General features: G+C 34.8%; 2 protein-coding genes across 8 annotated transcripts in view; one reads left to right on the top strand and one right to left on the bottom strand.

Moving 5' to 3' along the window:
* Nucleotides 1–178: 178 nt before the first annotated feature.
* LOC134534953 (tRNA-dihydrouridine(20) synthase [NAD(P)+]-like) lies at nt 179–26,932 on the top strand. 4 transcript variants are annotated; one of them, XM_063373716.1, is made up of 7 exons: nt 179–498; nt 1,757–1,895; nt 3,338–3,670; nt 6,107–6,394; nt 7,310–7,637; nt 7,890–8,008; nt 24,886–26,932. In XM_063373716.1, exons 1-7 carry the CDS (start codon nt 330–332, stop codon nt 24,956–24,958), a joined length of 1,449 nt encoding a protein of 482 aa, XP_063229786.1. In that variant the 5' UTR covers nt 179–329; the 3' UTR covers nt 24,959–26,932. The 4 variants fall into 4 exon arrangements, with proteins under 4 accessions (XP_063229786.1, XP_063229795.1, XP_063229802.1 ...); XM_063373725.1 differs by having other exon boundaries at nt 7,305–7,637; nt 24,886–24,973; XM_063373732.1 differs by lacking the exon at nt 24,886–26,932 and having other exon boundaries at nt 7,305–7,637; nt 7,890–14,445.
* Nucleotides 15,043–27,605, bottom strand: part of LOC134534933 (cell division control protein 6 homolog) — a 42,695-nt gene continuing 30,132 nt past the window's right edge. For all 4 annotated transcript variants that reach the window (XM_063373668.1, XM_063373678.1, XM_063373696.1 and 1 more), the window contains exons 9-10: nt 24,921–25,061; nt 15,043–22,650 (exon numbers count right to left, since the gene is read on the bottom strand). In XM_063373668.1, coding sequence (XP_063229738.1) covers nt 22,552–22,650; nt 24,921–25,061 — 240 coding nt within the window. In that variant the 3' untranslated portion in view covers nt 15,043–22,551. The remainder of the gene's footprint in view (nt 22,651–24,920; nt 25,062–27,605) is intronic.

A 27,605-nucleotide genomic window follows, 5' to 3' on the forward strand; every position in this document is an offset into this window, starting at 1 on the left:
ACCTTAAGTTATGAATTATGCCCATATCACATTAATCCTGGCCCTTCTTGCTGCAACGAAAAAAAAAAAAAAAAAAAAAAGGGCAACTAGTGCACCCATTCTCGTTGCGGAGATTACGTCAACTACTGGGAGAATATAAGCAACATATTGGTCAATTCTGGTTTCACCCCCCCTGACAGAACCTTTTCTATGTACAGAACCGTAAACAGAAATCAGTAAACAAAACTATTAGGTTATGTTATATTAAAATTAGTATAATTGAGGTTTAAACTGTACGAATTATAGTAAATTTTTAATTCTGGTACTCAATGTTGTGACAAGTGATAAGAATGTCTAGTGCTTCAAGGTTAAGTTACGCCGATAAACTTATTCTAGCCCCTATGGTGCGTGTTGGCACTTTACCAATGAGGTTGCTGGCGTTAGATTACGGAGCCGATATTGTGTACTGCGAAGAACTTATTGATTGGAAATTGTTGCGTTCAAAACGAAGAGAAAATGGTGAGAAAATTATACATTTGAAGAACACTATTTATTTTAGCCAAATTATTTGAATGGATCAAAAACATTACCAATGCCGACTTCTTGGTTAAATCACTTTGGATTTTAGCTCATATTGCCTTAATAGTTTACTCATATAGTTCATGTACCAAGTGGAAAATACATATGGTTATACTTCTTTTTAATATAAAAAACTGTTACAATTACCTACCTATATATTTTGTAATGTTGAAACCAACCAACTTAGTTAACTTTATACTTTATTTAATCATGCCAAATAAGTATAACTACTAATGCACCTCCATAAGTAATGCACCCTTTTTTTGTTTATTATTTTATATTAACCTTGGCATTTTGAGGCTTAACTTTATACTATTAATATGTTAGCTTAAATAAAATTAGTTACTTTATCTCTATTAAATGTCTTAGTGAAATGTTTAGTTTTCATAATCTTGTTATTTCTGTTTTCCAACTGATAAAAGCTATCCTATGTGCATAGCAGTGCAAACAAGGTAGTGATAGTGGCAACATTCATACTGATGACTTGCATTATCACTTTTGTGAACTTTTAAGTGCATAGGTCATTATGTGCTTGAAGTACGAATGGTTTTGATCATTCAAAATGCTGCAATTTTAAAGTTTTTGTATTGAGGAAAAAAAAAAAACCATGCATTTACAAACTAGGTTTGTAGTTTTTTTGCTAGTGCTCAAAATAGTTAACTATGTATTTGTTTAAATCATTTTATTAAATGTTTAAATTTTTACTGTTTAAGCCTTAAATTTTTTATGGTTTTGTGAATAAAATATTCTTGTGAAATTTCATTTTGATAATATTTCTTATTACCATTGATGGTCTGCTCAGTGATGGGTGTTTGTAAGGATGAATGAGTCATCAGTTTTTATTAATTGTACACTAGTGCTTGTAGTGTTTTTGTTTATTTTGATATGTCAACAGCATGATCATGGGTGTAGTAGGAAAATCCACTATGTTGAGGTTTTTATTTTGGCAGATTTGTTTTGGAGTTTGGCAGATAAAAGTCAATAATTTTCTGTGCATATTCTTAATAGCATTATATACCTACATACTTTAAACAAGTATCAGTACCATACATGTCTGCCAACATTTACACAAACATACAAACATATAAATCTATTACTTGGTTTGTTTTTCTTGTATGCCCACAATTATGCCCTTGACAGTTTAGTAAAATTACATAGGTAGTGGCTTTTATAACAGAACATTTTTGCCTTGTACTAGATGTACTTGGAACGGTGGACTACGTCGACCAGTCGGATGGATCCATTATTTTCCGCACGTGTCCGCGTGAGAAACCCAGCGTTGTGCTACAGATCGGGACTTGCTGTCCAGAGAGAGCCTTGAAGGTCGCCAAGCTGGTGTGAGTATGCCCATCATTTGCCTTATTAAACAAAATTGGGCGTTTTTAAACACATATATACTCGGTTTTTATAATTGCAAATTTTATGTCTTTTAAAGCAGTTGGTGTGAAGGGTTGCTGAAAGCAGAAAAAAAATCTAAAAGTATGGCCCTTCCATACATTCTGTCAATGCTCCATTCGAATTTGTTCACCCTTCATGGCCTGTTGCAAAATGTTAAAGACTGTTTCATTTCTAGGCAGAGGTTTAGCTGAGATTTAGTGCAATGTTGTAAAACCATTGTAGTATTTGCCTGTAGGTCAGAGCTTCCAAGAAACAGAGGGACAGGACATTCCTTCAGTGAATACTATAAAAGCCAGCACATAACTGGGAACATTTTTTGTTTTTGTTCTTGCCACTTTGATGAACACTTGTTAAGAATTAATCTGTGTGTCGCATTGATCTTTAGATTTGCATTATAAAAATGCTTAAATAATGTTTGCTTTTCGATGATATACGTAGTTGAATCCTGTTGACAACAAGGGTCAGGTATTTCAGCAGCAAAATTGCTCCGGTGCTGTCCAGTGTGACGGCATGGATAGATGTTTGTAATGCTATCAAAGTTGCTTCATGTAATTATGCGAGAACATTATCTTACGTGTGAACTGTGTCAAGCTGAAGGTGATTTATTCAGATTAGCTGTTTAACCCTCATCATTATGATAGTTGTGCCTGGTTTTAGTGGCTAACAGGGAACAAGTGTTATAAACAAGTCTATTTACAGCAAGTTTTCATCTGGACCTAGATTTAACAATCTTGACCTAGTCAGGTATGACACTATTTATTAGAAAATATATAATCCTAATTTTTTACACTTTTTTTTGATTACTTGTATTTTACATGTATTCGGGCATATTTTCTGTGGTTCTGCTTAGTGCTATCCAATATAACTTTTTTTTTTATACCTTGCATTTTGCATTACACAGTGCACGTTGCATAATGTTTTCCTGCCTCTTAAAAAATAAAACCATTTAAGTTTTAATAAGTTAATAATCTATTTGTGAAGGAATGAAATGTAGCCAGGTGTGAGAACATACCACATAGGTACTGTACATAGGTGATATCATCATGAAAGATATGGAGGTGCATTAACAAGAAACAGTGAAGTGTCATTGTACTCAGGTTGAAGAAAGTGTAGAACATGGGGGCCACGCTGGTTGAGTGGTGAGATCACTCGTCTCCCAATGTCCCACCACCCACCACCCACTGTCTCCCACTCACATACGAGTTCCAAACCAAACTTTTAGCTTGTGAGAAATGTGGTCGATGTTGGCGTAAGCCAGTGCGGTGGGTTTTTTTTTGGGTAGGAGGTCAAGGGTGCTGCAATACATTCTGTCAATGCTCCATTCTGATCTGTTCACCCCTCAATGTCTCCGACGACCCTGATCGTGGTGATCGGTGCGCAGGGAGCAGGATGTGGCGGGCATAGACGTGAACATGGGCTGCCCCAAGGAGTTCTCGGTGAAGGGGGGCATGGGCGCGGCACTGCTCGCCCAGCCGGACAAGGCCCAGCAGATCCTGACGGCACTGGTGCAGGGCGTCGGGCTGCCGGTCACGTGCAAGATCCGCATCCTCCCGGAGCCGGGCGAGACCTTGCGGCTGTGCCGGGCGCTGGCCGCCACGGGCATCGCCGCCATCGCGATCCATGGCCGCACGCGTGACGAGCGCCCCCAGCACGCCAACCACGACAGCATCATCAAGGCCGTGGCTCAGGAGCTCCACATTCCGGTCATAGCCAAGTATGTGCGTTCTCCCGTCACGAGTAATGTTGCTTACAGTCACTCTTCAAACTGATCTTAGGGCCAGTCACACATGGAAAAATATCACATTTCTAACAAAAAAATTTTTTAATGTTCTATTATTCTTCAGAGTAACCAATGTAGCATGTCATGAGATAATTATTCTAACACATTATTCGCAAAAAAAAAAAAATAATATATATATAAACCTTTTAATCTAAACCTTTTATCTAAGAACAAGTACTCTGAAAAAAAATATCCGTAGATTACAAAAAAAAAATACAGAAGTAATATTTTTTCAGTTTTTCTGTGCTTCATAACAGTATCTGCTGACAACTTAACCTACTTATAGGCAAATGTAGCCAATTTACGAGAATATACGCAATGATATTTTATGGGAAGATTATTTAAGCAGCCATACGGATAGACGTTACAGTCCTGATGAGGCCTGCGGGCTGCCAGTTGGTCATAACTGGTGCAGGTGGTACAGTAGGTGCACTGAATTAAATGTTCTATTGTAACTAGGTCATTAGTAAGAGCCTTTTTTAAGTCATAGGCAGAAGTTTAAACAGAATTAATACAGCATTACAGAGTAACTAAGTTCATTTGTAAAGCAAGGTAATTAAGTATTTCCTTAACAGTTTAGAGGTTGCAGGTATGAATGTATCTGTGTTAAGACCTTCTTAGACTGTAAGTATTACCTCACTCAGGTGTGTGTGTGTGCAAAAACAGATGAATAAATATATATAAATATAATAATATAACATGTAGTGTTATGTTGTGTTTTGGTATCTCTGCAGTTAGCTCTATGCCAAAGTATAGCTCTGCACCTAGCTCTATATCGATCAGCTGATCGGTCGCTCCACTGAAATGTCTGTATTCTTATAATTATGGGCGCCACTCTTAGGTGTATAATGTCAGATGTTTCTAAAGAATAGATAGGACAATACACAAAAGAGAAAATTTGTAAAAGTTTCAGGACAAATAGTTAAACTGTCGAAACAAGGATAATTGGGATATATTAACATACATAATACAGACAATAAAGTACAAACGTGATTTCTAGGTCGTATTTAATAAAATAATAAATATTCAATTAATAACTTGACATATGGCAACTAAACATTTGTTTTACCATGCTCAGGAATTAGGTTGCACACATGAATACATATACAAAAATCCGTTTTATCCCGTTTGTAAAGTTTGTTGTTTTCAGTTTAGGTGCGACGAAAAAATGAATAAATTATCGTTTATACTTTCAAAGTTCACTTCAATTAAGATGTACCGCGGCGTAGTTCATTATATGTGCCGGCAAAACACAGTGAGATCCTATCCCGTTTAACCTCTGGGTATAGAAATTGGATTGTGTATTCACAGTAAAATTAATTAAAACACATCTGTCTTTAGTATGTTGACGTAATTTCACGTATTAATCTAATGTTTTACATTTGTAGAGAAACAGATATGACGATTTTTGTTCATAGACACGGTCTTTGCGGTGGAGGAAATTGAGTCAGATATTATTCACGTATTTTCACTCCTAAGATCACATCAGTTCCCTATGATAATTACATATAATTAATGTAAACGTCGTTTGGAAACATCCTTTTTCTTGGATGACCTAAATAGCTTCGTTGAAAATCGGATTATCAAGGTATCCAAACCCCGGTGATTTTGACTGTGACGCCACAATTTTTTTAACTCTTCATTCTTAATTTTAGTTCCAAACTCTTCATTATTGCAACTCGGCCTCCCGTTGGCCGGAACGAAAATACCGTTAACGTAAATTAACACTTTATAATAAAATCAGACTTCACCCAAAACGTCATAAAGTGCCGAAACGTCACAAATTTAAAATGTTATTTTCCAACAATAAACACTCTTTTGTATAAAATCTGTGTCAAAAGCTTAAATCACCGTTAAAACCAATAAGGCCCTAAAGGGGTCTAGTCAAATGCTGCTTAATTGTCAGCTTGAATTATGTCAAAGATTACGACACACGTACACACGTTCAATTACACAAAATAAATCGTTCAAACCGAAAAATATAAATAAAAAACTTTAAATATAATAAAATGTTAGTAAATAAATAGTTTGTTTACTTTCTGTGCGTGAAATAGTCATAAATGTAACGGCACAAGACTTTTTTTGTTGTTGCAATTTCACTAGTGCAGAAGAGACAGTATTTATAGACTGATCAAAACAAATTCAGTATATTAGTATTTAAAAATCACACTTTTAAAACAAAACACAGATTTTTATCTCAGATATAGAATTCACACTAGATCTTTCTCTTTTCTCTCTCAATTTTTTTTGAATAAGAGATGGTGGTCTAATTTGCAAGTTTTTTGCAAGGGTTGTGCTATTGTAGAACATGTGGCACTGGCAGTTGACCTCGGCACAGTAACTCTGTGGCGCGTGCGTGTTTGTCCACAGCGGGGGCTCGAAGGAAATTGACTGCTACGATGACATTGCAGCGTTCAAGCAGCGGACGGGCTGCTCGAGCGTGATGCTGGCGCGGGCCGCGCAGTGGAACTGCTCCGTGTTCCGGCCGCGCGGGAAGGCCCCATTGGATGACGTGATCGTGGCGTACCTCAGGTACGCGGTGCAGTACGACAACCCGCCGGGCAACACCAAGTACTGCGTGCAGAACATGCTGCGTGACCTGCAAGACACGCCCCGGGGCAAGCAGCTGCTGGAGACGCAGACACTGGAGCAGATGTGGTCAGTACCCCGGGGGACTCGGAACCAACTTACAACCTGCTTCACGGTGGGGCCCTAATTCTACTCTCTCTCACGTTCTGCTGCTGTTATCCCCTTGTAGTATGTACTTTCAGGGCGCCAACAATTTTTGGAAAGTCATGCGAGTTCAATTGAAATCATGGAAAAGACATGGAAATTTCCCAATGATGGTAATTTGAGGATAAAATGTCATGCTGCAATCTGCTGTCACCCAGACGGTTTTCTTAGATAGTGTTTTAGTGCATAGTTATACACACTATTCAATGGCTTATGCAAGGTTCTGTTTGAAATAAAATAAATGTGGAGAAATAACTAGGCGAGCTATGGTAATGGTGTAAGCTAAATTAAATTTTCTTTCCCAGAAATTTAGGACAATTTAAAATAAATATGAGTGTTAAAAATTGAAGTTTTGGTCATGAAAAAAGAAAAAAAAATTATTACAGATTTATGTGGACACCCAAACTGTAATTTTATACCTTTTCGGTCCTTCTTTCTTTTTAAGTTTCAGTTGGGATAAATTTAATCTGAATTTCGTTACAATGGGGCATCAATAATTTGTTCTTTAAACTCACATGTCAGCTTGTTTTTAAGTCAGTATTAGTGTTTATTCCATCCCTATGGCTGAAACAATGATTATTAATTATTTGAACATAATTCTCATTATATATGTATCCTTGAGTTCCTTACAAGACATACCTACATTTAATAACAGTTTAGTGTAAAGTTATTTCATTATGTTCTACAAAAATTGAGGTATTGTTAAAGTACTATGTTGTACTGAGATCGTGCTACGGGATGCTGAGTGTTGTAGGGGCTGCACTGTGGTGAAAGGAACTGTGAGTGATACTGTAGGACAGTACATGTGTGTGTGTGTGTGTGTGTTGGTCCGCAGCGCAGTGTGGCAGCTGGGCGACTACTGCCGCCGGGAGCAGCTGCGGCTGAAGGAACTGGGGCTCCAAGGCCGCCGGGAGGTGGTGCCGGCCTCCTTGGAGCCGCGCCTCAAGAGGAGGAAGCTCGGGGACGGAGACGGGGACGACGTGACCGAGCTGCAGTGCGCGTTCATCAGGAACCTGTACCGGGCGGACACCGACCTGCCCAAGACACAGCTCCTGCTGTGGGCCCGGAGGAACGGCGCGGGGCAGCCGGCGTACACCACTGTGCAAGAGGACAAGCTGTTCAAGTCGGTGGTGCTCCTGGACGGCAAGAAGTACAGCTCTTCTTATTGGTGGGTGCAGACCATTCAGGTTTGCCGAACACTGCCCGTTCACTCGAGTCATTCTCGTCTACTACTGGCCAGATTTAACTCGAACATACCTTTATATTTGAATAGTTATTTTGGAGTTACACCATTGCTAGTTTGTATGAAAACCAAGGATCAAACAATGAAAGATGAATACGCATGCGTATGAACAGTGGCAGACAGGCAGTTGGAATGTACACCTTATCCATACGTGAAGTGGTTTGTTTGTGTGCGCAGGGAGAAGAACAAGCGCTGGGCGGAACAAGGTGCAGCCCTCGTGTGCTTGTGGGCCCTCGGTGTCGTCAGCTTGGAGGCATTGGTGAAGGATGGCTGCATCCTGTGACTGGTGTTGTGAGGTGCAAGCCAAACACAAAACACTTTGTTTTTGTTCATTTTAAGCTGGAACGTGGGATGAAGACCAGAAATGTTAATTATGTTTCTAATTAACTGTAATTGAAAAATTTAAAAATTAAGGTAGGTTTTTTTTTTTAAGTTATACTTATTTAGTTGCGTTTAGTTCTTCTGACGTGCGTGCACTATGCAACAAAATTTTCACAGGAAGACGGTAGGGTTGTGCGAATGTTCGGTATACCGATACCGAAACCCAAATTTTGCTACTTTCATTTTCGATTTCGGTAAGAATTTCATCTGTCGAAGTTCGTTTTTAGCGAAATATTTCGAGCCAAACGAAAGTTCAATAGCTTACCGAAGTTCGTTTGTTCTAGTTGAAAAAGAAATCGTAATTTAATAAAAATGTACAGTAGAATACCGGTACAATAACGTACCTTATTATAAAGTATATTTCACTTAACGAATTTTTTTTAAGTCCCCGCCAAAAATAGTATCTTCGCCATGCAAAACGGTTTCAGTTTAAAGTATCATATTTTCACTATAACGTATAAATTCTACTAGTAGCGTGGCATTACTACACCAAAATTTACTTAAACTGGTAAATAAATTTCCAGCTAAATGATTAATGTAGTAGAACAAAGATACAAAAATACCACCGCAACGTATTTTCTAACCTCTAAATTCTCAAAACAAAGTTAACAAACAGTTGCGCGCACAACCATAGATTATACCGTACGTAGTATGCGACGTGAGCAACACAACACCATTCGATACATCGAAAGACGGAGGTTTGAGAGAAGTATTAATTATTTAGACAAAAGTGTTACGCTACGCTAAAAATACTGTTTGATGTCTGTGCCGGGATTGTTTATTGTTATTGCTGAGTTTATTTTCAGGTTACGTTATTTAGACACCGCATTGTATTTGTGCTACAATATGAATGATCCTGGAGATAAAAAGAAACGAAAGCAATTCACGCTTAAGGAAAAAGTGGATATACTCAGAACTAGACAAGGGGAAAAAAGCAAGTCGCAGTTGCGAATACATATGGCATTGCGGCTCTCCTGTAGCTATTTTTTTATATATATTTTTTTCTCTTTGTAAAGATATGTATGCATGTTTCAGTACTAAGTACAAAAACTTGAGGTACCTGTAAGTACTTAGCACTGGGATTTTACTGTAATGTCTTTATATGATTTGCTTGTTATTACTAATAATGTAATAACATATGCAAATCATATAAAGACATTAATTAGAAAAAAGATTTCCATTAAGATTAATTTACGTGGTGATGAAAAAAACTCACGTTAATGAAAATACGGTAAAATCATAATTCGAACAAACATGGCAGATAAAGTAAACAAAATTCAACCGTGATTACAGTAGGCCTAGGTATCAAAACAAAATCATGCAATATTTGAAAAATTACCTGATTCATTTGCTTTCAAACAGTAGTGTAGGTACTATATTCGTAAAACATACATTCCAGAACTGTTAGTACACTATTTAGTATTTACCGTATACACATAAACAAAGAACGTACGTACCTACTTTTATTCGCGCACAGCCAAACAAAAACATTGTCGTCTGCTTTATTTAAAATTTACATACTCTGACTGGCATATAAAATCCTCATAATATACAGCCAATTAGACAAAAAGGTCAACAAGTCACTGCATGTAATGACCACTTGGCAGCAACCATTTGTTATGTTTTGTTTTGACCATGTCCCTTGCCTGGTTTACAGCTTCCTGAGCTAGCCATGTGTGACAGTGGTGCAAGATGGCGGCCGTTCCACAGTATTCACGTATTTTTTCATCAGTACCATGCACGTGATAAATATATTATCATAGACTGCGACATTACGACTGTAAAGGAAATAGTCTGTGCGCTGAAAGATCTGGATTGATTCTTGAAATTTACGAGTGACATGGAGCTGTGTTGTGTGGTCTAGGGCGGATGTTGATTTTATTAAATAGTAATATTTATATATACATCAAAAGGTACCAAAATGATTTATGTAATAGAATTTATTACTGAAGAGCAAATTTTGGGGCACTTTTTTTCTTTGTTAATTAAAAAATTTCGCTTAACTTTCGTTAAGAATATATTTATCTCATAGAAAAATTCATTTTCGTTTCACTTTCGCGAAACTTGATAAATTTTCTTTCACTTTCATTTCGTGTGGATAAAGTCACTTTCGCACATCCCTAGAAGACGGTGAACTCACGCATAGTCACTTTCATAAAAATAAGGGAACATTATCAAATGTATTTGTGTGCCAAATTAAACTTTATGATAGTGAAACTACCCTGGAATATATTTGGTAAACTAAAATAGTCATAGTTAAGAGTAATTTCAAGTTTTAAAAAAACCAATAATTATAATACATATTCTTTTCCTTTACGGTCTTTTCTGGCTTCGTAGCACAGTGGTTGTAATGTGCCGTTAATAAGATAAATAGGGTTGTGCGAATGTTCGGTATACCGATACCGAAATCGAAATTTTGCTACTTTCATTTTCGATTTCGGTAAGAATTTCATCTGTCGAAGTTCGTTTTTAGCGAAATATTTCGAGCCAAACGAAAGTTCAATAGCTTACCGAAGTTCGTTTGTTCTAGTTGAAAAAGAAATCGTAATTTAATAAAAATGTACAGTATAATACCGGTACAATAACGTTCCTTATTATAAAGTATATTTCACTTAACAAATTTTTTTTAAGTCTCCGCCAAAAATCGTATCTTCGCCATGCAAAACGGTTTCAGTTTAAAGTATCATTTTCACTATAACGTATAAATTCTACTAGTAGCGTGGCATTACTACAACAAAATTTACTTAAACTGGTAAATAAATTTCCAGCTAAATGATTAATGTAGTAGAACAAAGATACACAAATACCAACGCAACGTATTTTCTAACCTCTAAATTCTCAAAACAAAGTTAACAAACAGTTGCGCGCACAACCATAGATTATACCGTACGTAGTATGCGACGTGAGCAACACAACACCATTCGATACATCGAAAGACGGAGGTTTGAGAGAAGTATTAATTATTTAGACAAAAGTGTTACGCTACGCTAAAAATACTGTTTGATGTCTGTGCCGGGATTGTTTATTGTTATTTTTGAGTTTATTTTCAGGTTACGCTATTTAAACACCGCATTGTATTTGTGCTACAATATGAATGATCCTGGAGATAAAAAGAAACGAAAGCAATTCACGCTTAAGGAAAAAGTGGATATACTCAGAGAACTAGACACGGGGAAAAAAGCAAGTCGCAGTTGCGAATACATATGGCATTGCGGCTCTCCTGTAGCTATTTTTTTATATATTTTTTTCTCTTTGTAAAGATATGTATGCATGTTTCAGTGCTAAGTACAAAAACTTGAGGTACCTGTAAGTACTTAGCACTGAGATTCTACTGTAATGTCTTTATATGATTTGCTTGTTATTACTAATAATGTAATAACATATGCAAATCATATAAAGACATTAATTAGAAAAAAGATTTCCATTAAGATTAATTTACGTGGTGATGAAAAAAACTCACGTTAATGAAAATACGGTAAAATCATAATTTGAACAAACATGGCAGATAAAGTAAACAAAATTCAACTGTGATTACAGTAGGCCTAGGTATCAAAACAAAATCATGCAATATTTGAAAAATTACCTGATTCATTTGCTTTCAAACAGTAGTGTAGGTACTATATTCGTAAAACATACATTCCAGAACTGTTAGTACACTATTTAGTATTTAACGTATACACATAAACAAAGAGCCAAACAAAAACATTGTCGTCTGCTTTATTTAAATTTTACATACTCTGACTGGCATATAAAATCCTCATAATATAAAGCCAATTAGACAAAAAGGTCAACAAGTCACTGCATGTAATGACCACTTGGCAGCAACCATTTGTTATGTTTTGTTTTGACCATGTCCATTGCCTAGTTTACAGCTTCCTGAGCTAGCCATGTGTGACAGTGGTGCAAGATGGCGGCCGTTCCGCAGTATTCACGTATTTTTTCATCAGTACCATGCACGTGATAAATATATTATCATAGACTGCGACATTACGACTGTAAAGGAAATAGTCTGTGCGCTGAAAGATCTGGATTGATTCTTGAAATTTACGAGTGACATGGGGCTGTGTTGTGTGGTCTAGGGCGGATGTTGATTTTATTAAATAGTAATATTTATATATACATCAAAAGGTACCAAAATGATTTATGTAATAGAATTTATTACTGAAGAGCAAATTTTGGGGCACTTTTTTTCTTTGTTAATTAAAAAATTTCGCTTAACTTTCGTTAAGAATATATTTATCTCATAGAAAAATTCATTTTCGTTTCACTTTCGCGAAACTTGATAAATTTTCTTTCACTTTCATTTCGTGTGGATAAAGTCACTTTCGCACATCCCTAAAGATAAAGAAAGGTGTTTTAAAACTCGGCAGTGGAAAATTCATTTACTTTCTATATTGCAGATTACTGAATTATATGAATTGTGCTTTTATTTAATACATAGCTTAGTCCATTGGATTGATTATTTTATCTAGGTATGCCTATACCCTCATTTATTACTTAAAGTAATATTAAATTAAGTTAAGGAGAATTACGTCAGCATGCCTTCCCACACAAAGAAGCCAGCAAAAAAAAAACAACAAAAACTTGAAAAATAAATACATACAACAAACCAGGTGAAATATTTTTACAATAACTTGGGGGGAAAAAACAAAAACCCTTTAGACCATTTGAAAACCTAACTTGAAATATGATAAAAAAATTTATAACAAATGATTATTACTGGATTGCATGAGGAAGACTGTAATATGGGTCATTACAAGTTTGTACAGTTTTTAGCTCTGGAATTAATGCCTTAATTGATTCTGTCATAAATTATAATCAGTGTTGAGATTTTACATTTCCGTCTGTGGACTGTGAGACAAAGAATTTATTTTTTTCTCTCAGCAGACTTCAATGGTGTGTTGGTTCAGAGAAGTACGATATGGTAGCAGATTCATGCTATTTATTTGTAATCTGAAACAAAAACATAGAATATGAATTTGTGGAGTAATAGATTAATTCTTAAATATTAACATTTGTGTGAGATTCATAATATAAAAATGATCTTAGATGAAGATTTCAAAAATAAGGGAAAGACTAAACTAGAGTCCCGTTATAGCAAGGTGTCACGGTTCCGGGTTTGATCCTCGCTATAACCTTTGAATATATATACTGTATAGAAGTCGCGAGTGTATAGGAATTACGCTACGTTTTTCAGAAGCGTATAATGAGCAGCTTGGGAACTTCACCGCTGCAGTGCACTGCCGTAATGCCCTGTATCGTCTTAGTTGTTATTTATACGTTAGAGTGCAGCACTGTCGCCCGCTGTCATTCCCCGCACCCCTCATCCATCATTCACTGCAGTTCAACGTCGTTCAACAGGAGGGGGAAGGGGTGTCTGAAGAGTTCGACACTTGTCCGCTAGGGACCACCACAAGTCGATGCCCTAGAGATGGTGGCAATTGCGGCGGTGAATTAACCAACTACCTCAAAACCGTATTAGAATTTTTAACCTGGGCTGGCGACTTTTATACAGTATATATATATTCAAAGCTATAACCGAATTGGAAAGATTTTGGCCCCCAAAAAATAAAAATTAACCGAAAATAGCATAAAAATTGGGTTTAAACCCGTATAATTGGAAAATAACAGGTTATATTAACAAAATCTTAATTTATGTGAGCAGATGTGTGAATTCTCTTTAAAACGATACCCCACAAGTACGGATGCGATCACCGATTGCGTCATAATAACCAGAATACCCTACCACTCCACATAAGTATAGCATCTCAGCCTGCAGCCGACGCAGCATTGTCCTGCTATCTATTGTCGACGTGGGCTGTCTGCTGGCGGCCATGTTGGTTCGGGATGTTGCAGACAGGTGGTGCTAGTGTAGCGCGACGATTTAATTCCTTACAAAAAAAGCAGGAGAGTGGCAACGCACGTACGCCTCAAACGAAATAATCGCTGGAAAACTATACTGTTTTCATTTAAAGAAAAAAGAAACCTGTTAACTTTTTTTTAGAAAATAAATTTAAATTAAACTCAAACCGGACAGATACCTTAACAACTGACCGAAACAAAAGTTACAAGAAAACTGTCAGCGATTCGGAAATAAATACGGTAGTGCCTACTACATATTTGTTGGATAGTAAAATAAATAACGTGACGTGATTGTAAATGTGTCACGACTGAAATAATTCCAAACAAGTTTATAAATATCTGTGTGTTATTAACACGATCAATTAGCAACAAGTATAAAGACGGCTCTGACTTTTTGGCCTAACATAGTTATAAACAATGTTATTATTTGTTAATGAAAATGACCCAAAAAATTAAGAGCATTTATATTAAAAAAAAAAAAAAAAAAAAATCCACATTATGTTTAATGGCGGGAAAAATAGATTTTGTCTATTTTCTAAATAATAAGTGCGTACAAGTATATGTATATTCAAAGGCTTGGTTTATTCGAGTCGAGCATACCTTGGCCTTGAAGCCAGCCAGTGATGCTGTGACTGTGAAGTCACACGCACGCACTGAGTTTGGGCGTTTGGATGATAGCCTGCTTATCTTGTAGCGACGTAGTCAGAAACAAAACAAAGGGACTGCACTCTTTGTAGCCTAGCGGTTGCAATACACATGCACATATCCCCAGCAAGTTCAGCATTTGTTATACCAAGTTCACAGGAATAGAATAATATTAATGAACAGACAACTAACGGAAGTTTGATAAAAGAAAGGACGGGATTCTATTTTTAAAGCCACGCACTTAGGTGGCGACTGCGAGGCTGAAGAATGTGACAGGTGTCAACGGCAAGATGTCTAATGGCGAGCGAGAGGGTTGGAGATAAAGCAGACAAACAACCAAAGCGCTTCGCGCGATCACACCGTAAATTCCTCAAAAAGACCTCGTTATAGCCGTGTTCTCGCTATAACGAGATTCTAGTGTATTTAAATAAACTTGTATCCTGGGTTGGCAAGACAATTTCCACCATCTCACAAGAAATACACTTAATACAAAATTTCTCGAGGTTTATTTACAAAACAAAATATTCTACATGTAGCTACAAATCACAAAAATACAATACGTTGAATGATTTTTTTTTTTAATGTTCACTGTAAGAGTAGTCGAACCATACAAAATAAAATTCATCTGAATAAGACATATACAGCAAGGAGTTAAAGTTTAACATGAACAACCCTTTGTTACCGAAATTTTAATGTGTGATAGATAATCTTATGTTTTTTTACAAAAAAAAGTCCGTTAATATATAATTTACAATCTTCTTGTACAAACAAGTAGCAATTAGAAGTTGCTGAATCAATGCATATATACTAATATCGGTAACATCCAATATAAATAATCTAACATTCTTAAATATACGACCATTTCATTACAAAATAAAAGTATATATTAATATAACCATTCAATACGAATGCCTACTTAAATCATTATAGCAAGTGTGATTAGTTGTACATATTACAAATAGTGGAACCTCATTACTAAGTACCTTACTTTGTATTTTAAACAGTAAAACTCTTGTTAGTTACCTCTCATGGTTCCGGGGAATTGGGAAGAGTTGAGGAAAAAAAAATTGACTGACCCACTGACCCCATTTACTTCAAAATATGCCATTTTTCTCACCTAGTTCATGTTCAGTTGTCTCTGGAATGAAATTGTTAAGTTCTCATAATTACATATTTATTTATTGTAATAGTAGACTTTTAAAATAGAAAAGATACCCAAAGAAAAGGCTATTGGACCACCTTAGTGTTTTTAAGCCAACTTCAAATCATGAAATACATTAATTGCTGGCTTCTAGACCCAATGACAAAGATACAAATTTATCTTCTATTTCAGCATTATTGGCACTCATTTATATATTTTTGCATACAATTATAATGCAGTTAGTTTTTAATAGTGTACAACTCTTACATCCTTTGTTTCATAATGCAAATAATTACGTTTTGCTTGCATACTTTGTTTATTTTGTTGGCCTTTTAATTAAAGTGCACAATGGCCAGATATCACAACATTCCAATCGACAAACCCAGTACTGCCCGCTTAATAAGTGTTGAAGCCAGAGATAAGTAAATGGACCAGATGGAACATAACCGATACTTCTTGAAGCTGGCATTCACTAAGCAATATGGCGCCTATGTAGCTGAGAAATTGTTTACATAAACAGCTGTTTTAAACAACAAACACACACGTGTTGTTATACTTCTAAAACCATTAAAATAATGATTTTGGACAGTTAATTAGGTTCGTATAGCTACATTAAAAAAAATTGGGAGATTGTGTGAAAGGTTTGTTAGGTCAGGATAGCTACATATTAAATTAGAAATTCCTAAACAACCATTAAAATGATTTGACAGTATTTTTAATGTAGCTATACTAACCTAACTAACCGTCCGCAGTGTTTTAAAGTATTTATAATGTAGTCAATTGACCTTTTTAAATATAAGTTGTCCAAAACATACATACACGCCGCCACCGTTTTTAATTAATGAATACGTAATCACCTATTGGCTCACATTCACATGACAACATTTGATACTCGCAAGCAAGAAATGGCTACCTAACTACTGCTACAAGATTACAGCGTCATGATTTAAGCATCGTAATAATATTAATGTAAAAACAAGCTGCAAATCAAGTAATTTGTTGTTACACTAAATTAAGAGAAGTTAGCATAATTGAAAAGTATGCCGGATAACACTTACCTAACTACACAGAATAGCAATTAATGTCAGTTTGCGCCTTACTTAACGGGTCTTGTACAGTTTCATATTAACATCAATTTCTCAAAAGTATTATGAATTTTGTATCTATGCTTACAGTAAAAAATAGTGTCCATTGCACAAAATAAGGGTATTATTCCAAATTTTTTTTTTTCTTTAAGGAGGCGTCCCTCAAAGTAACATTTGCCAAAATCCATAAATTCAAACTATGCCTTCAACCTTGAATCCTCCTCCCCAGCCAACAATTCAGGGTAGCCATTGCCCACACTAATATCTCGTTCTTCAACAATGAATCCATCCAACAGTTATTAACATTTGATGCGTAACACTGCTTTTTCAATACCGTCTGATTACATTTGGTCCTACGGAATTGCGACATTGTCTACGTATTGCATCTTAAATATCATATAGATAGCAACTAATAGAGCCGATACAAATAGTATTTCACAAAAATAATCAAACACAATTTACCTGTGAAAGGTTATCTTCTTATGCTTTTCCTTCAGTAACTGGCTCTCAGTTTTCCTAGAACTTCACACATTCTACTTCTAAAATAACTAAGGTTCTGCGAATATTCGAAATTTCCGAATTAGAGTTTGAATTTTTTTATATTTGATTCGTCAATTCGAATTGAATTCATTTTACAATAATTCGACTTGCAAAATCTGGCCCGGATACACTAATATAAGACATCACCCCTGGCATGTTTAAAAAAAATGTAAATGGACGATTACATCCTCCACTTACAAAAATTATACAGCGAAGCCCCTTATTTACGTTTCCCTGTTATTTGAACAATTTTGTTTGTCCCGTTTTAACCTCATTTGATGTATGCAATAAATTCCCGTGGTTTACAACGCGCCTATTGCTTTATGAAGTTTACGCCGTTCGTTGTGATATAACTGCTTACTAACTTAATTAATCCTATTACAAAGTAATCTGATGTGTAAATTGTGTTTTAAAGACTTTTTAAAAGTTATAAACTTCATCTTTAATGTCTCGGGAGTAGCTTTATACCGCTTATAAAAACGTAAGCAGCGCCATTTTGGTTGTGTTGATTCCTGTATTCCAGTATAGAGCTCGCGCACGTAGTCATGAAGATTTATATCGATAGCTCGCAGACTGCATGCACGCGCGCGCTGTCAGGAACCGCGTTAACCCGCACAATCGTTCTTGTTTTTTACGTTGAATAAAATGGTTTTATTGCATCACTCATTAATTTAAATTATTTGGCGTGCTTTCACAAAGAATACTTTTTAAATAAACGTACTTTCCATGTATAGGTTTTGTTTTTTTTTGGATTACTTTACTTTATTTTTTGCATAATAGTAGCACCCACAGTCTCACCTCTAATTTTCAAACTTGATTTTAGAAAAAAATGTGCGATGCATATGCGATAAAAATGGTAAATAAAAATATGTTATTTTTCTTTTGTACAACTTCCTTATGCTGTGATAGTTTTATTAATATTTTTATCCTTGAAAGTCAAACATGCTAAATAAGGTAAGCTGTGATATTTTTCATGGTCATTCCTTTATTTACACTTTCCCGCTTTTTAAACTTTTTTACTTTGACCCCATGAAAAGTGGAAATAAGTTTTACTGTAAATAATGTGCGTAGCCATGTTCCACTTTATAAAATAACCAACTAAAACTGTCAAACGTTCAAACACACTAATGATTGCCAGTCTGTAAATTTACAAAATACAGTAATTAGTATGATTTTATGTTAGTGCTACAGACATATCACTTTAATTTTTTTTATTTAAAATTTTGAAAATCTGGTTGTGCTTCTTCAATATAGTCTCACTTTAATTTTAGTTACTTGATTTAAACTGTGAATTATGTGACAAGTTTTTCGAAGGTGGTATGTTAAAATTTTTTAATGATCTATGTTATTTTAATAAATATTCTCTAATTCGATTAAAAAAAAATTTGAAACTCGTGAATTTTTTTGAAATTCGATTCGAATTCGATTAGAACTGAAAAATCACAATTCGCAGATGTCTAAAAATAACCAAACTTTTGAGAAATTACAACAGATTCACCTACAACACTCAAAAACCAAATTAACGATACATAAATTAACAAATTTTCAACTACTCGCAATGTAATCAAATAGCGAAATCAATGATGTTATTCACTAAGCAATATGGCGGACCTTTCCACTGACCTTTCCCCTCCTGACTTCAAACCCCTCACCTAAACGATGTGTTTATGTTCCATCTGGTCTATTTACTTATCTCTGGTTGAAGCATACTGTACCATGTAACCTATAATTCATGTTCTATGGCAATTTTTTTTACATACTTAAGATGTTCATTGGCACTGAATTGAGATTTTTTTTTTTAGCAGGCTAAACATGTTAATATAATTGTGTAGTAAGCTAAACATACAAAAATAACCAAAACAGCAGATTTCAAATGTTGGTTCTGGGTTGGGCAAGTTAAAGGAACTAAAAAATTGAGGAACTACAAGGCCTACAAATTAGAGATTTGAAGTGGCATAAATATGCCAACAATCGTTGGAATTTTTGAACTTCGCCCAGCACTATATTATATTAATTTTTTTAAATTATTACTACCAGAAAATCACTAATACTTGCTGTAGAACAAATATATCTAATTGTATGCAGCCCTGCAAAAAAAAAAGTACATAAAAATTTAAAAATATTAGCTTCTAAGACACATGCATATTTAAACTTTTTAAGTTTTATGTTCAAATTACGAGTGACCAAAATAAGGTAGTGCATTTAACACTGTTTTCAGTATCAACATATATTTTGGTTAAATTTTAACCCAAAAAATAAGTTTATTATAACTTATTGTCTTAGACAAAACAATATAAATCATTGCTGCAAACTGCTTACCAATCACTAAATTACCATTAACACAACAGAAATAAGATTACAAACATCTTAATCGATCAATATAAACAAGGCCTCTTTCATGAAGCCACATATTTTTTGTTCTACAGGTGCTGTCTACCACAATTATGTCCTCCTAGTGGTTTAGAAAATGTAAAAATTTGCAGTTGATCATAAAGTGGCTTTCTCATGCCAATTAATAAACAATCACAGCTAAAATTAGAAAATAAATAACCAGACTAAAAATAACTATTTAACTTTAGTAAAGCTGTTGCATATCACCTTATGTAGCATTACAAATTGAGGTTACGAGAATCATGATACAGGTGCACCATCCTTTATCCGAAATTCCAAAACCCGAACAGCTCTAAAATCAGAAATTTTTTTCGAAACATCAACGTCCGCGATATTGTTCGCAGTTGTGTGGCAAACTCAAGTCGCCATCGCGTGATTAGTACGAGCGAGTTACTTGGTAGCAGTGCGTCAGCAAGGCAGCATGCAATTTGGCAACGCTGAGGCGCTGTGTTTACCGTTTGTCTGGAAAACTAGCGCCAGTTACAGCTTGCTGCTTGCTAGTGCGCAAGAAGTAATGTCTGTGTATGCGATTAAAGAAAAATTGCTTGCTCAGAAGCCTAAACTAAAACAAGTGACACTTCAAGAGGCATTTAAAAATGCCATAATTCGTGCTGCTTCATCTCAGGAGAAGGAAAATCCTGCTCCCGGCCGATCACGAGACGTAAGAGTTGACGGCGACATCGGCGGCGATGATGACGCACCATAAACATTCTCCAGGTGTTTTACAGTATCAGTTGTTAAAAACAAATTATTTTGGCGATTGTTTCAGGTATTTATTTATGCTGCAATATTTATTTATGTTATGTACTTTGTTTTTTCTTTGTACTATGTTGCTTGAAATCCGTAATACATCTGACATAACCTAACTTGGCTTTACTAGGCCTCCTGTATTAAAATTCCGAAATCCGAAAAATTCCAAAGTTCGGAATGCTGCTGGTCCCGACCATTTAGGATAAAGGACGGTGCACCTGTACTACAATATAAATGTGAACATACCCAGTTTCAATATAGTAATGTGCCAGATATAACTAGCAATGCTTTATTTCAACATGTGCGACAGTGAACTGCAAAATACAGCATTTCAGAAATGGGGTAACAAACAAACAAAAAGAAATTGAAAACCTCCTTGCTTTATAATTGTTTGTATTTATAATAGAGGTGGATGGGAATGGTATTTTGACTTCAGGACGTAATTCAGTCAGGATTCGGGTTTGGTAGCAAAAGCAATGAAATTATGCCTCTTAACGGTATGCAGAAAAAATATTTACCATTAATATGTCTCCAAAAACATCTCATCATCCAATAAATCATTAGTAGTATTCACTACTAATTTCCCATAAGTTACTTTTGATCATACATGATGACCAAATGTTAAAACTTTTAACTGCTCCGATGTTTCTGAGAAACAGAAATTTATGGCTTAAATATTTGAAACCAAGAAGGCATCTTTCAGTTTCTTTGTTAAAAACTGAGTTTTTTATCATTCAAATGTAACGTGTTTGGCAATATTGTTCGTAGCTGCTCTCGTGAAGTTCATTGTCAAACATAACCTAACGATATGGTAAAGATGTTTACATTCATCAAAAGTAAAATATGTTTGATCACATTGAATACTTTATTTAGTCATAGTTTTTATTTATAACAGCATTTAATGAACGAGGGTTAAATTACATTTCAGAGATATGTTTTTTTTTTGGTGATATCTTTGTGCTTTATCTAGTCAATACATGTGCAAAGTTGTGGTTTGTTACTTGACGTACACTGTGAAGAAAACGTAAGCATATGTTTTAATAATATAAAAATTAGTTTGCAGGAAATTTTTACTATTCAAAAAATTAGTTTTCCTGAAGTATATCCAAGAAGAAAAATTACTTTCTTGAAGTTCGGGAATGGTCTCTTTCCCGACTTTCATCCCTAGTTTCGGGATCCTGCCCACCTCTAATTTAGAACCATTTATGTGGAATATCTAATGCCATTACATAAAACCATACACAAGTTTTTGCTAGATTAATAATTTAAAATTAGCAAAAAAAAATAAACAATAGCTTCATCACTTTTGCCATTTAAATTAGATATATATTAAATTCAAACTAAAAAAAAACTGATGTTCTCACAGATGTAATGACAGTCCTCCCATCCCTCACCTTGGAAATGTACAGCAGTAACACTTGTTACAAAAACCAAACAGCATACAGTAGAACTCCTTTTTACATATTTCAAGGAACCAGGACAAAAATATGCAAAAAGCGGGAAAATATGAAAAGGGAAGTGTTAAATATTTTATTTAAATATTAGAAGAAAATATAGGCCACACTAAACTAAATGTCAGATATGGGCCGATTAATCCACTGTTTTCTTTGTGTAAAAACAGTGTTTACAACTCATTTCATGCATTGGCATAATACATAAAAGTTTAAAGGGGAGAGATATAAAACTGAACTTAATTTTCCTGTTCACGTCCCCAAAGTTTTGGTTCATACCTGTATTGTTTACCATGGCACGTGGCACAAAAGTAGGTTGTTTACAATGGCAAACAAAGCTGCCGTTGACTGCATGCAGTAACATATTATTGATGTCTTAACATTTTCTGATGGTTTGATATTAAATGCAGTGCTGTTGCAACGTAAATTGCAGGAAATGCTTTAGCATAAAGGAAAATAATGCATTGACGGTGCAAGTAAAAAAATAAAATACATCAGGGAAATTCGTACATTTCAGGTATGCAAAAATGAAGTTCTACTGTATTAAACTGTGCCTGAACAGTAACTACTTACAATTAAATATAATAAATAAATCACGCAACAAGACAAGATGTGTCGCTCAAAATGCTTGCCAGTAGCTGCTTATCTCCCAGCGCGGAGCAGACTTCCTCTTCATCCCACTGTAGGCTTACCTGCAAAATTAAAATTTTATCTTAGCTCGACTGTCATTCAAGTTTAGCTTTACATTGCCGCTTGATGAAAATCAGGATAGCCATGCCGGATTATCAAATTTCAATCTTTTAACAGGAAAACCAAATAAATACCTTACGACAATATCTAAAACTCGTAATAAGCTGCTCTATAGAAAGAAAGAAAGAAATGAACGTTGGTCTTTAAAATATTGTTATGGAAATGTAGTGTTTTATTGCATAATCGTTGCACTATTATTGTATGGCATAAATATATATATAAAAAAATAAACAAAAAAATTCTAGCACAAACACGCAACAGCAATCAGTTTTAAAGTTGCTATCAGGCAGTTTGGTAGTTATAATGGAAAAATACAATAACTACAATTAAAGTAAAACACATTTAGGATGTACCTGCACAATACAATTTCCTATCCCATATGGTCAAATGTTTTGGCCCCGCCATTTTCTCAATAAGATGTACGTTATTTTTTTCCATGCAAGATGTTGCCCATAAACTTCTTTATCAGAATAAAACTTGTATTTTAAAATTTATATTTTTTCATTCGTTCAGATATTACCACTTTTTTTATTTAACCGACAGAAATACAAAGTTGCTGACGTGTAAATATTTTTTTAGATGTTTTCAACCGTTAATCTTTATTTGTTCGTCTCCATTGCTGCTATGTACTGCTTATAAAAATGTAGCCAGCGTTGGTTGGCATCACATCATACATGTTTGGTTTTGTTGATGCCCTTATAGAGTATGTTAAAGTAGTCGATTGCATTCAACGCGCACACTCTCTCTAGTGCCAAGTAAACTACATTTGATAGCCCACACTCTTAGTTAGTGTGTACTACGACGTAGTTATGGCTCACTGTTTTTATTTTTCTATTTAAAGTTGAATGAAATATGTTTCTACTGCATGACTTATTAATTTAAATTGTTTGGCGTGCTTTTGTATAATCTACTTATTAATGATTAAGGTTTTATTTTTATGAATAACTGTACCTCAACAAAAATACTTTTCTTGCAGTAGTTGCACCTAAACTTGATTTTAGTATAAATGTACGACGACTATGCGATAAAACACAGTAACATGCTATAAAACAAGAAACACTATTCTTAATTATTAATAAACTCTGGGAAAACTAAAAATAATGGCAGTGCAGAAATGTGAACTGGCAAGATCAACAGAAGTAATCCATCCGAAAAAATTTTATATGATCATAAACCATAAAATGCCAAAATTGCAATATACTACAAGAGCAAGAATTACAACAGGCACTAGGGGTGTGCGAACAATCAGAAAAAATATTTGATATTCATGAATAATTTGATATTTGATTCAATATTTCAAGTTAAATAAAATTTTTTTCCATTATTCATGTATCAATACGTACAGCAAGAGGGACTCATCCACAAAATTTTTTAAATGAGAAGCTAAGGGGTCGTCCATTAATCACGTGATGTTGTTTTAGCAAATTTTTAACCCCCCCTCCCCCCTAGTGATTTGTGGTGAGGTTTTAGACTACCCCCCCTTCCCCCCAATAAATCACGTGAATTTTTTTGGTACAAAATATTTTTAAAAATTTCAGAATATTATCTTTAAATATAGTTATAATCTAATTTAATTCTGGAAAATTAAGCACAGTGATAAAAATGTCCACACACACATTAAGGTTGTAGGTTTATTCTCACTGGCATAAAAATAATAAAGGAAAGGCTTATATGTGATTTACGCATGTATTCGGCGCCAAAATCACAGTCTTACTGGTGACTGGCAAGCCGAGCCGGGTGGTTCATGTTGCGGCGGGCGGGGATATTGTTGCCTGGCTACGGCGAGTCAAGGTCACGCATCGCTTTTCGGTTTAGTAGAAATCACGCGAAAAAATAAATACAAGTGATGTCTCTCTACACTCCCCCTCCCCCGTTGTGATATTTCGTGATTTCCCCCCCCCCCCCCCCCCCCCCCTTTCGAGCCTCACGTGATTAATGGACGATCCCTAAGGAGGTTTATTTAAAAAACCAATTTTTTTTACAACATAGTACATATATGCTTTTTATACAATTTGTATGATTACAAACCTGTGGAGCCCGAAACAAATGTTTCACTATATGTTTAAATTCAACTTGTAAAATAATAAATATTTATGGATAATTTGATTATAAATTGAATACGAATACAAAAAACAGGATTGGCAAAAGCCTAACAGGCACACGTGGTTTTGTTACAGGAGAGACGGATGGCAGAGAGGAAGGGGGAGGGTACCTTGGCCAGCCTGGGATGCATGCGCGTCTGCAGCCTGAGGATGCCGCGGGATTCTACCAGCTGGCACAGCCCCAGGAACTCCGACTGGTCGAGAGCCAGGAGGTTCCTCTTGGCGCACACCCGCCGATACACCTCATGGAGCTGCGACAAACAACACCCGGCTCTGCATTTCACCCTGAGTTGTGATAGCGCCAGAATACGAGTCAATACACCGAATTAACCAAAAAGCTAATTGTCATAAAATTAAAACCAAATTCAAACAAAATGTTTCTCAAATTACAAAAATATTCAGTTTATATTACACTTTATGAAAACAGCATTACAAAATATTTTAGTATTTCCCGTGTGTGTGTATTCAAATACCAGGGGGAAGGCCAGCGTGCGGTTCATCCAAAGTGAATCCCATTAGATAAGTTCAAATTAAACAATTTTGTTGTAACAAGTGTTATTTTCATACAATTGTAGAGTTAATTTGATGTTAACAAAATTTTACCCCATTTTTAATTCAATAAATAACATCATCCTAGTATAAAAATACTAAAACTGTATGAATAACAAGTATCAAAACTTTTATTTATTTTATTTATTTTGTAATTTAAGTAGTTAAATTTATAGTGTCTAACCACACTAGTTTGTTTATTTTGGACTCTCATGTTTATACACCACTCATAAAAATTTAAAATAAACAATAAATATAAAATATTTATTTATGTTTGTATCTGAGTATACAAAAGAGCAGTTACACAAAAATTATCCTTAACGTTGTGAAAACTGATTGGATCGGAATAAAAATGTAAGAACTCAATTCCATATACAAGCTTCGAAACTGGTATCGGAATTTTTGTAAATATCTACTTATAATTGCAACATGATGGAAACCTGTCATAGATTTTGACAAGCATGAGAGCCCATAAGCTAAACCAAAACAATCTTTTGGAAAAACTTTATTTTCTAAAAAACATTGGTATACTCTGCTGTATTTCTGCAAGCTTGATAATGATAATGATAACAATTTGAACTACCATTTAATAAACATGTAATTTTTTTGCAATGCTCTTACAGTCAACTCACGACCTGTGGAAATAACGACCTTCTTGAAGTAAAAACACTTTTATAGAGAACCATTGAAATGTTGGTTAAAAGGTTAAAATTGGAATAATATATGTCAAAAAGTATTTTTTGCATTTATTTTAGGGAGTAAGCTGCGATTCTCTTAGCAAATGCTGTACTACCTGCAAAAGCATGTTCTTATCCCTACAAAGTTACTAGTAAAGGAGCGAGTAATTTGAACATGAGATTATACAGCTATTGCTGTGAAGGGACCGTAATTCCTTAGTGATTATGTGGAGAATAATGCAGCTGGCTTTGTTCACGGACAGATCTACCAGTTACCAAAGTCTTAGTTATCTCGTTATCTGCAATAAGTATAATTCATCACTAATCTGTTAGGGACATGCTTTATCACATTTATAATACAAATTATGTGAATTTTAGTCTTTTTGGCAGAAATCTCAAATATTTCACTTAAAAAAAAAACCCAGCAGAATACTGCAAAATTGTGTTTACATAATCATCTTTCCCGCAATCATTTGGGCCTGGAAATTGCAATAAAATGATGAAAAATGTCAGTACACATAATTTTATTAACTTTTTTTTCTTATTTGCTCCATTTGCACCATTTTTTGTTGAAAAACACTGCACCATAACTAAAATTTGCATGCTTCCTACACGAATGCCAGCAGCCAGACGCTGAAGGTTACATACATAATTGATATTTAAAACAATATATTGAGTTCTCTATATGGAGTTTTGCTTATAACCAGAAACAGTTTCATTGAGAAGTGCTTCTTCTATACCTACCTATGGTTATGTGGAATTTTTGTTCTGTGGTATACATGTGTTTTGTTTGCATTTTTTTTCTTCAGATTTTTATTTTGTTTATAAATAATTGCTATTAAAGTACATTACATAAGTATTGTATACTGCATGCACAATAAAAAGCAATTTGCACTATTACTGTAATGTACTACCTCGTGCTGTTAATTAAGCCTGTGATCATTATTCTGCTTTTAAAAGTGATGATGTTATAGACCAGTAGTATATAATGGGGGAAAAAAAAACTGTGGAAAAAGGAATGATTCATTAAGCAGTTGCTGTCTTTATTAACTTTATAGATTGGGCATTTTTATTTCTGAACCTTTTTGAGGTTAGGTCTACCCTTAAACAAAGACAGCACAAGTTGTTTGCCTGTACTCATCTTAATTTTGTGTTATTTTCCTGTATTACAATGGATACTGGTTTTACTTGTACTCTAAGCCTCCAGTAACAAGATAAATAATTTTTTACTGATTAACACTTCACAAGCTTCAGTTTTTGGTTACTTCTCACAGTTATGATTGCCTTCTACCAAATAAAATTTACAAAATATCAATTTTGGCAACCATAAGCAAAATGCACAGTTGTGGCATTTTTATTGGATTGTGGTTTGTGTAAATATCATTTTTCTAAGCAGTGCAATACTTTGTACTTCTGGTATTAGCAATAAGCTGTAGGGTCAATCCATATTAATTTTTTACAAGTTCACAGCAGGCTGTAACTTATGAATAGTCCCAATTTTATGGTGTTATTTTTTGATCAATTTCGTTTTAAAAATATGAGATTTCAGTGTTATCGGTTTTATTTTTA

The sequence above is a fragment of the Bacillus rossius genome, chromosome 1, assembly GCF_032445375.1.
Source record: "Bacillus rossius redtenbacheri isolate Brsri chromosome 1, Brsri_v3, whole genome shotgun sequence".
Lineage (NCBI taxonomy): Eukaryota > Metazoa > Arthropoda > Insecta > Phasmatodea > Bacillidae > Bacillus > Bacillus rossius.